This window comes from Abrus precatorius, unplaced genomic scaffold (assembly GCF_003935025.1).
Source record: "Abrus precatorius isolate BTA unplaced genomic scaffold, Abrus_2018 Scaffold3, whole genome shotgun sequence".
Classification (NCBI taxonomy): Eukaryota; Viridiplantae; Streptophyta; class Magnoliopsida; order Fabales; family Fabaceae; genus Abrus; species Abrus precatorius.
In genome coordinates, this window is record NW_020874373.1 from 14556340 (window position 1) to 14567415 (window position 11076).

The following is an 11076-nucleotide window of genomic DNA, read 5'->3' on the forward strand; positions in this document are numbered from 1 at the left end:
ATATTTTTAATTTTTAAAACATATAAAAATGGATAGGAGAGTGACGAGAGAGAGAGAGAGAGGGAAGCATAGCAAGATAAATTAATCATATTCTTATGGCTAAATAAACACTTAATTAGAAATATGATATGTTATTTTATTTCATCTACCTTATTTAGGCATCAATATTATCTAGACAATTTTGTCAATGTGGGAGATTACGTGCATATAGATTCTTATACTTATGCGTCATTTCTCTTGTGCTATCTTGAGTGTTGATTTTTGACAATATGTTGATTCTATTTATTTAGTTCTTTATGTTGTTAATGCATACTTTGCAAAGTGATAGCCTATTAAAAATAAAAACAACATTTGGATAAGTAATAAATGGAAATTGGTTCCTAATTAAGAGAGATCACATGGTATATTTGTAGAGATTAACTGGAACCAATTCTAAAAAATGTGTATTTTCTAGAGCACGAGGATATATTAAAAAAAATATGTATTTTTAGAGATTAATTATTTATTTAAGCTTTATCACGTTTAAAGCTAGCATTTCATGTGGTAAGTATGAGTGAAATACCATTTACTTAATCATTACTTGAGAGTTAATGGTAATGACTACTTAAAAAAAAAATTGCAGGACTAAATTAAAAAAAATATAAAGTCTAATAAAAAAGGGTATATCTTCTTTTCACCCACAAAATTGGCACATGACATTTATTTCATATCACTACCAAAATATTGTTCTATCACAAAAAAAAAATATAAATTATATATATATATAGCATTTTCTTCGATAAAAAACTTTCCATATCATAAAAGAATCCATCACTCTCCTTATATTTGGAGAAAAGAAAAAGAAAACCCTTAAAAATTAGAGCTTGTTGATTTTAAATTTTAAAAACAGTTTTTTTCAAATAAATTATCTATTAACATAATTTTTATTTTATTTTATTTTAAATTTTTTTAAAATTGTTTTAAAATATAATTTTTTAAAAAAATGCCCCTTTTAACATTTTTTTACATGATGCACACTCATACAATTTTCATTATATAGTTTTCAATGAAAATATGTATATTAATTAGGAAAATAGTCTTTAAAAACTTTTACGTTCCTTTGCATTTTTATTTTTATTTTTATTTTTGTATGATTGATTGATTAACTCAAAGTGATTCTCTTGTACAGTTGCTCGTGAATTAGATCAATCTCTAGGAATTAAAACAACTTAAAATTAGGATCAATAAATGACGAACAAATATTAACATAATTGAATAGCATATTTGAGCTATAACAAACTCAAGTAGCCTTTTGGGCAAATCATTCAAGTAAATAATATCTAACATCAACTCTTAAACTTAGTCCCAAGGGTAACAAAAATCTTAATAAAAAATAAATTATTAATTAATGTTCTTATATGTAGTCAGTTCATATTTACTATTTAACATGATATGCCTCAATATTGTGATGTCCATTTATAATTTCCTGGTTAAATGACTTGTAGCCTTTTAAGAAAAAGGACTAAAACCTCAATTTGTTGCCCACCGAAATGTTGTGCTTAAATAAAGGCTAATCTTTATTGTTTTTCTTCTTTAATGAATTACGTTGTTTCAAGTTTTATGTCGAGTTAAATAGCTTTTTTAAAACACCAATTTTGCTTCTCAATGAGCCTGATCTTTTATTTTTTTGGAAAAGAATATACTACTGACGAAGGTATTGTAACCTCTGAAGATGTTGAGGAGCTATATTAAAGATGAGGAAAAACATGATGGTGATACTGTTGAAGTACATTTGACTCCATCAAAATCTGTCAACTAGTCAGAGTGTGCAAGAAAGTAGAAAGGATGTAGAAAATCAACCAAGAAACCACTAGAAATCACGTTAAACCCGTCTCAGCGTGATAGCTATAATTTGTAGTGTTAGAATGGATCCACATTTGAGTGAATTTGAGGCTAATCTAAACACAAACTGAATGACCCAATCAAGATTTGAATGATGTGAAAATTTAACCAAATTTGCTCCTCTATTTCATTTCCTTTTTTGATTTTCACATTACCATATTTTCTTGCAGATCGTGACTTTGATAGATCTTGATAGGGTTAAAAATACTCCAACAACATCATCATCATTTTGTTGTTCTTCTTCTTTATGTAGCACTTCAGCAACATCGGCAAGTTTTTTAGTCCCTTTTAACTTATTATAAAATTAGAAACAAAATAATTCATTAAAGAAGAAAAATGGTAGATTAGGTGTGCCGTGGCATGTAGTGATTTTTCCTTACTGACGCTTCCATTTGTCATGGAAGGAAACTCTAGTGAAATAGAATTAAAATTATAAGGCATTACACTCAATTTTGTGTGTGCTTGATTTAATAAGAAAACCTTAACTTCCATAATGCAAGCTCTGACAACATAGATTTTCATTAGAAGCTCAGCAGTGTTTTTAGCCAAGGAGTTACAACATAAAGAACTTATACTATTCTGATGCTTATCTGCAACCATTAATCTTTTAGGCTTATAGTGAAATTTACATAGCAAAAAAGTGAAAACCTGTGGATTGACACTAATGGAAGGGCAATCTTCGAGAGGCTAAAGGTGAGCCGGGTGACCCCTCACTACTTTGAGAATCCCCTCTCCATGCATCCTGCACTTGAGATGCAAACTGCAAATTCCACAAAACATCCTCTATAGAGGGCCTATCTGCTGGCTCTTTAACCAGGCACCTCACACAAATCTCCATCATTGTCTTCAATGATTGATCCAAGCATGCCTTGCGAACTGCAGGATCAATAATACTCCTCCTACCCTCTTCATCAGCTCCTATACTTGCTTGCAACTGCCTCATATTACAATTAACAGAAAAAGGGTCATAGAAATGTAGATGATTTATCTTGAATATGGATTATGAAAACTACTAGTATCTTGCAATCTGATCATTAAGGCATTTTACTTAGGTACCCGGGAAGCATGTCAATATGATTCTGAATTCCAAAAGTCTTATCCATTTATATTCCTATCTTATAGTTTTCTACATTGATTAGTCAAATATAATGGTCTATAGGGTCTTTGATGTTTCACTTCTTAAATATAAAAATATGATCATTTATCTGGAGAATGGTGGCCTTTTTGTTCAATAACAGAATTACAGTTCACATGAACTCTCATTTTCAAGAAAATCAGTGACGAGAGATTTACACTCTGATTTAAGCATCAAGTATATCCCAGTTGGATCGTACAAAAAAATTGATATTAATTAAACAATTAATAAACTTGAAAGACTTAAACAAAGCAAGGAAAACAGAATGGAACACTGGAAATCAATCAGAGTGCTTATTACCAGATCCCTAAAAGCGTATGCATCATTCGTTGCCTTTATTTTCCTTCCTAGAATGAGTTCGAGTAGTATCATTCCAAAGTCATATATATCAGACTTATCTTCATGCTTTACACTGCAAAACAGAAGAATTCATTAAAAACCAACCTTGCATCCATTCATATGCATGTGGTGTAAACAGGGTATTTTTCTACATGAGAAATTTTCATTCATATCATATGGTATGCAGAATCACAGTAGACGAGTTCTATTTTTCAACCATGTTACTCAACCTGATTTAACTTTCTATCACTCACCTTTTATTAATTCTAGAGTTTTTTAATCCACTAGAAGAATTTCCATGCCGAACCTGGAAGGATAAGATTAGGTGAATCAGTACCAGCTGAAACCTTTCCTGATAAAATAAATAAAAAATAATATTTCATAATTATTTTGTTCATACCTTTCCCATGTTAGATAACAAAGGCAGGTGGTAACTGCTGATTTTTGCAACAAGATTCTGATCCAATAAAACATCTTCTATCTTGAGATTGTTGGAATATACACCAGGAACAATTCCTGTATGCAAAAATTGAATTCCCTTTGCCACTCCAATTGCAGCTCCTATACGTTGAGTCCAACTCAGGGATTTTCTATCATGCCCATCTGCCAAAAACATGTAAGGCATCAATACCATAATTGTGAAGGGCAGAAAATGACTAGTCAGGTTGGAGGATAACAGAAATGGCATTATTGTCTCAATCTTCCACTACAACTTGGCACTGAATTGACTAGTTTTATAGAAAATATTAATGGTATCTCCTCCTCCTCAAATACAAATTTATTAATTCATGCAAGTTATCTATAGAGATCACTAAAGGCAGAAGGGGATAAATGAATTTGCAACTACTGCTGATGGAATGCCCTTTAATGAACTTTTAACATCTTTTCATTCTGTTTCTTGCTAGAATAATACCATTTTCACAACCTGAGAAAGAAGGGGTTGTTTTTAATGAATTACCAAAGATCCAACTCTTGAGCGTGCCATTCGGTACATGTTCGAAGACAAGAAACACTTTGCTGACACTTGAATCATCTAAAGAACATTCAAAGCAGTGTCCTAGAGCACTGACTAAATGACGATGCCGAAGTTTTGATATCAACTCTATGTGGTGCATAAAGTTTTGAGTGCTGTATCTCTTTTTCATTTCTATGCATCTAATAGCAACGAGTGAGCCATTCTTCAGCTGACCTCTGTACATCTGATACACACAAGAACACATTATTTTAAAATGAAACACTTATCAGAAATTCTTGTAACTTCAAGCTCAATAGTGAAGTAATTGAATCATACTGCATAATCAAATTAATTTTATGATGCTGGCTTATATTACCACTATTAGTGAAAGAAAATAAAACCTTTGTATTTGTATGAATTTAGTTCTAAGACAAAATTCCTCCATAAGCAAAACAATTTGAGACACTGTATCATACCTTCCCATAAGAATCTTCACCCATTAAAGAAGCTGTGTCAAAGTAGTTTGTAGCTGCCTCAATCTCTTCCAATGAGAAACTTCGATAAGTTGGCAGGCCAACTGCTCCCAACTTCTTGGTTTGAGATATATACCCTTTAAGACAGGAAAAATACATGTTGGTCAATCTTTCAAATATGGAACTATACGGAAAAATGTATGAGTCACTTATGATTCTTCCGTATCATCTCCTCCAGAAACATTTACGAATCATTTAATGACTTTAGTGAAAAAGAAAAATTCAAGCACCTTTAGTGGTGGAACTCAAATGAGTTCTTAAATTTATTTTATGTGAGTCCAACAATGCTACATGTGTTTAAAGAGCTTTCTCAATTTTTTGCTTTAGTAGTAGAACTAAAGCTTGAGTTCTTGGATTACTTTTTGCAGGTTCTATCAAAATTATTATATTATTTGGATTGGGGAAGAATGCTTTAAAAAATTATTTTTTTGAAGAATAGTGCATTTCTTTTTGATTCCTGGCCAAGCAATGCCCCTCTAGCGTGAGCACTCTTGCTGGCGATTACTAGTGGTTCTTGTGGAGAGAACCATTTCCAAGAACTACCTATAAAGGTGCTCTCATAACTTGTTTAACTGCAAGCATCCGTTGCTTTCATTAAATTCAAACAAGCATGATGTCCATGTACCTGGTTTACAGCTGCGAAACTATTTCTGTTCAGGTCTATCTAGAGCTGTCAGAAATTAGATAATATTTCTTAGGTTAATATTAGTTTCTCCTCATCAGTTTCATGCTTATTTTCCCGCATATGTTAAATGTTGATTTTCGATATATGAAACCAACTGTTGTCAATCAAGGTACAGGACTGCTGCAGCAAGCTAGATAGAGTGCAGGCTTATAATTGCAAGAAGGCAAGATCCTACTAAACTAAAGAATCTAAACCAAAATATATCATAGTTAAGCATGTAAAAAGTTAACTCAAATATTTTTCTTGTTTCAGAGATCGTGTAACTTGAGTGTGTAATTTTTCTATGGCAACAAAAATCCTATTCGTAAAATAGCACTGGTAAGGGCTACACATTAGACTCGTAAATATCTGAGAATTTTCCAAATATTCTTCATGTGGATGAAGAACTGCATAAAATTGTATACAGAGTAGTTAGATCGTGCACACACTAGAGTATGTTCACATGCATGTGTGTGTATGAGTGTCAGAGAGAGAGAGTTACTTGCATCAGAAAGTAACTTAGAGGTGTATCCAGAAGCAGCATTTTCTGATATTAATCTTGTTGGAGGACTCTTCATTTTGCTTCTGGCATTTCCTCTTCTAACAAGAAAGAAAATCAACAAAACAAGTGCTACTCCTCCAAGAGTCCCACCTACTATGCCAAGGGAAAGAACTACCTTAGAAACTTGTCTGTGCTTCTTTCTCTCAGGTAATATTCCCACAGCTAAGGCTTCAGTGTGGCAAAAAGGTTGTGGCTGCTGATTTTGATTTGTAGTCTCTAGACAATTTCGAGCATACAGGACAGTCCTATCACTGGAATTTGACAATAAACATCTAGGTAAGCTCCCAGTCAAAAGATTTGAGGATAAATCAACTACATCAAGCTCAGAATTGCATGACACATTCTCAAAGAGCATCCCAGTTAATTTGTTCCCAGAAATATTCAGATAATTAATAGAAGGAAGTGACAACAAAGCTGGCTGAAATGGCCCCACAAATGTGTTTGATGAGATATCCAATCTTTCAAGCTGATAATAAGAGCTCATTTCAGCCGGAATACCAGACCTGAACCTATTGTTTCTTAGCACAAGTGTAACCAACTTGTTGCCAAGCAGAGGAAATTGAGGTCCAAAAGCATTATCATCCAATTCCAGCACTTGAAGATTTGTCAAACGGCTCAAATCAGGTACTGCCCCATAAAAGTGATTATGAGAAAGTGAAAGAGTTCTCAAATTCTCCAAGGATCCAAGCGAATTTGGTAGAGATCCATTGAACAAATTGTTCTTCAAACTTAGCACGGTTAAGCCTGGAAGTGAATCAAGCCAATAAGGAAGCAGGCCAGTAAACATGTTGTTGTCAAGAATGAGTGTTTGGAGATTTGACACTGATGAAAGCTCCTGAGGAATGGAACCATAGAGAAAATTGGAACTCACATTAACTATTTCCAGTGATGACAAACGAGCAATCTTACTGGGCAGTGTACCCCATATACCAAGAGACACCAAAGTGAGGACTTTCAAACTTGGAAGCCTTACTAGTGTAGTGACAAATGAATCTATTGAGAAATTTCTAGGGAGAGGTGCATCTCGTCTTTCACCTATTATGTGAAGCTGTGTTATGGTGTCCTCATAGCACACTACAGTGAGAGAAGAGTTTGAATCTGTGTTGCAAAAGTCAGTGTTGTTGTTCCACTGGCTTAAAGCAGGAGGAAAGTCCAATAGCTGTTGAATTCTTAGAAGGGTCTGAGAGTGAGAGGATTGCAATTGCTCCGAGTGATAGATAGAAAGTATAATAGTAACCAACACCAGAAACACTGAGGGATGGTATCTATTTGCCATTAGCACCAAGTCATGCAGTGAATTAGAGAGTTTTGGTTATATGCTCAAAAGGATTGAAATTCTCTCAAAATTGAAGCATGGGAATACAAGCATAAGCCCTGCAATTACAAGAAGGCATGTTAATTTAAACAGACATAAAAAATATATTAAAAAAAGTTGAAAGAATCAACTGAATTAAAATAATCAAATATTACTACAATCGATTGGGTGCATGAACTCGAAAATTCTAAAGGAAAATCATTGTTTCATGCAAAATCAACATAGTAAAACCACTTGAGAAAAGTTTAGCCATAGTTCAGCATCAGGAAAACAGAAAAGCTTTACCAACTGATTGAAAATACAAATTAATGAGTGCAACGAGTTTAGCAGAGTTTAGAGCACAGCGTCTCTCTTTCTTCTTCAACCAAAACCAGAAAATAAAAACTGGAAAAAATGAGGTGGGGACAAGAAGGAAGAAAACAAAATTAGATATGAAAAAGAAGAAGAAAACAGAAACGTTTTAATGCCTTCAGAACTTGCACAGGCACCCAATTGAACAAAATCCAAAAATTTTTCAACCATATATTCAGAAACCTTTGAATAGTACTCTCCAAATCCTAGTGAAGCATGGAAACCATTTTCCAAGGTGTCAGTTTTTCTCTGCCCAAACCAAGACAAGCTGAAGCTGGTGACAAGGGTAGAAACTTGAAAACAAATGAAAAGATCAAAACTCACTCTATTCTCTCTCACAAGCTGACATTTCATCATTCTCAGTCATAAATGAATTGACATATTTCCTTTCCTTCATGAAAATTTTTTCTTTTTTAACATATTTTCCTTCTATTTTCTATTCTTTGTCTTGAAGGCCCAAAGGGATGCCATAGTAGCTTCACTAGGAAAAGCAAAAGAAAGATTCTTGCATAGAAGGGTGCCCTTTATTCTTAACTATGATTCTTTTTTACCCTTTAACCTCAGCATGTGGTGTCCAGCAGATCTGGTTGAAGCTGCAAGTTTTGTACTTTTCTCACAATTATGAGTGGAAATTTTGCTGAAGGGTGCTTTGGCTGGGTGTTCAGTAACGTAAGCTGTTACTTTCAAAGACTGGTAGGTCTTTGCTTTCTCTCACTTCAACTTTATGACATGGTCCCTCTATTTACATACCTGTTCCTGCTTTTGGTTACTCTCTCTCTTTCTCTCTCTCTCTTACCAACTTTTATCTTTTGTTTCTGTGTCAATGGTAGGATCAATGAACCTTTGAAGTAAAAGTTGAGAAATCCACGTCAGAGAACAATGCAAGCTCTTGAAGGAAAAGGAAGGAACCAGACACACATGATTTTGCATTGGATGTTCTGAACAAACACTTGACGCTAAATCATGTATTGTTATTTGTTAACAACCCACTTAGTGTTAAGAATATTTTGTAAAAGATATGATAGATTTTTTTGGCACTATAAAAAGGATAAGTTCGGTACCTTCCATGTGGAAAATTTGCATTTTCTATGTTTGCATGATAAAAATTAAGACTGTGCTAGAAATGATTGATTATAAAAAAAGTTATGGCTATTTAGAAAATACATTTAAATAATAAGTTTTGATTTTGTGAGAATTTTCTTTTTCTCGTTGACAGTTATGAATTATATTTTTTTTTAAAACTACTGCAAAAAGAGAGATTGAAAAGATTACAAATTAATGAGTAAAATAAATATTTTAAATTGGATCTCAGAAAAATAAATTATAAACAAAAATAGAAATTTTGGAAGGCTGTGTATTTCTAGAGCTATAAAAACGGATTAAGTCGACTTACTCTAGTTCATCCATGTGGATTAAATTCAAGAGTGAACTATCTAACTAACTTGGGTGAGTTAAAAAAAAAATATTAGCCCAATTTAACCCACTAATTTGGGGGGGTTGAGTCACCAAATTTAAATTAACAAAAAATTATAAACAAATATAAAAAATTATAAAACTAAGAGCACAAATATTGAAATAAAGATTAAAAATAAAATATCAAAAGAGACTAATTTAATTTGGGTAAATATTTGAATTTTTTTAAAATAAGTGGGTTGATAAAAATTAATACAAAAATAAATAATATTAAAAAATTAAATTAAAATTCTTGAATTGACTCAATTAATTATGGGTTGGCCTCTATAATCTGTAGATTAAATAAGTTAGATTAAAAAAAATCAAATATTTTAAGAGCGTAACTTTTTTTAATAATCTAACTCACTCAAAATCCATCACATATCACTTGACTCACTAATTACGTCCATTGACAGATATGTTTCTGCTTAGTTAAGTGATAGATTTCCTTGACACTGTTTTTTGGTTGATGGGCTACCTTACTTCTTCATTCAGCTTCTGAGTGAAGTCATGAATTCTTATACGTTACAATAAGATAATTAATATGAGAAACATGAGAATTTGTTTGAGCGAGAAATTCAACCAACTTTAACATTTTACAAAACTTTTGTGCCTTTCACCTCACTTAATCATCCCATGCTACATATGGTGCCATTGATGATATAAATATCACTTAGTTTCTTTCATCATCGACATGTTAAGCTAACTCATAATGCCCTTTTGAATTTACTTATTTTTTCAATAATCATGTTCCTAATTCCTTCACATAAATGAACGCCAAATTATATAACTTTTTCAGTCCTTTTTATTCTTATATTTCTTTTTGTATTATGAAATTGATTTTTTATGAGCAAACCCATGCTGCCTTACAAATTGAGGAATGCTACAAGTATATGTAGTATTTTTTCAAAAACAGAAACTGTTACTTATATGCATAACTTAAAATTAAATTGAGTTTATGTCATAGCTAATTTAATTCGGTTCTCAACTAAAATTAGCTTAATTTGTTTTCGGTCTAATATTGAAATGATAATCCAAATTAATTCCCAAATATTCCTCAATCAATGTGTCACGTACCAGAAAAATACTTCATTCAATTAATTATAGTTCAAGATATCTATATATCTATCCTCCGGTGTTGATTTGTTAGTTGAAGTGAGGTTTTAGGCCATATTTAATTAGTGGTGAAATCTCATTTTCCTCTCATCTCACTGATACTTTTTATTGAAAATAATAAAAAGTGTAATGGGGTTAATTTTCTTTGGTTAAAAACAGTTATTTTATAAGTAAATAAGTCGAAAAGAACTTATAAATAAAAACGAGTTCAATGCAGTTATTTTATAAAGCTTAATAAAATACATTAAAATTATTTTTATGTTATAAATAAAAAATTATTAAAATAATAAAAAATCATATAAGTTATTAATTTTTTTAATGTATATTTAAATACATATAAAAAATTTATAAAAATTAATCTAATGTATTTAAAAATTATGTAATAAAATAAAATATTATGACTTTTAATAAAATTTTATTATTTATTAATACCTTAATCAGACGTTAAAAAAAATGGTTCATGATATTACTACCTTTGCTTCTTTTAATTTATCTACTTCAGATAGTACCATGCTGCAATTAATGACATAGACAATATTGCAACCGCCATAAGGATATCATTCTTCTTTCTTGCACCTTAAAACCTTGATCTGCATGCAAAACCACACTTCATTTTCTAGAATTTAAAGCGATGGGAGCACCATTATGGAGCTGGGATGGTTGGCATCGAAGGGAGGAGCTCCATTAATGAAGAAAGGCAAGTGACGGAGAGAGAGAGAGCACGGCTTAATGATTTAAATAATACTTTTTTAAATAATAATTATCAAAATAAA

At 31.9% G+C, this 11076-nt stretch overlaps 1 protein-coding gene across 4 annotated transcripts; it reads right to left on the bottom strand.

Annotated features, from left to right (window-relative positions):
• Nucleotides 1–2371: 2371 nt before the first annotated feature.
• Nucleotides 2372–8675, bottom strand: LOC113861473 (probable inactive leucine-rich repeat receptor-like protein kinase At3g03770). 4 transcript variants are annotated; one of them, XM_027494303.1, is made up of 9 exons: nt 7919–8212; nt 7670–7768; nt 6010–7443; nt 4787–4920; nt 4314–4554; nt 3756–3958; nt 3610–3662; nt 3317–3428; nt 2372–2815 (listed from the first exon to the last, which is right to left on the bottom strand). In XM_027494303.1, exons 3-9 carry the CDS (start codon nt 7343–7345, stop codon nt 2543–2545), a joined length of 2352 nt encoding a protein of 783 aa, XP_027350104.1. In that variant the 5' UTR covers nt 7346–7443; nt 7670–7768; nt 7919–8212; the 3' UTR covers nt 2372–2542. The 4 variants fall into 4 exon arrangements, with proteins under 4 accessions (XP_027350104.1, XP_027350102.1, XP_027350103.1 ...); XM_027494304.1 differs by lacking the exon at nt 7670–7768 and having other exon boundaries at nt 2386–2815; nt 6010–6320; nt 6573–7443; XM_027494301.1 differs by lacking the exon at nt 7670–7768 and having other exon boundaries at nt 2374–2815; nt 7919–8675.
• Between the last annotated feature and the right edge of the window lie 2401 nt (nt 8676–11076).

Bases quoted from the DNA above. Each gene is read 5' to 3' on its own strand.
- LOC113861473 (XM_027494303.1), bottom strand. From the start codon at position 7,345: ATGGCAAATAGATACCATCCCTCAGTGTTTCTGGTGTTGGTTACTATT. The intron at 3,429-3,609 runs GTGAGTGATAGA...TCTGTTTTGCAG, and splicing joins AACTCTAGAATTAATAAAAG to TGTAAAGCATGAAGATAAGT. The intron at 2,816-3,316 runs GTAATAAGCACT...AATATGAGGCAG, and splicing joins CATACGCTTTTAGGGATCTG to TTGCAAGCAAGTATAGGAGC.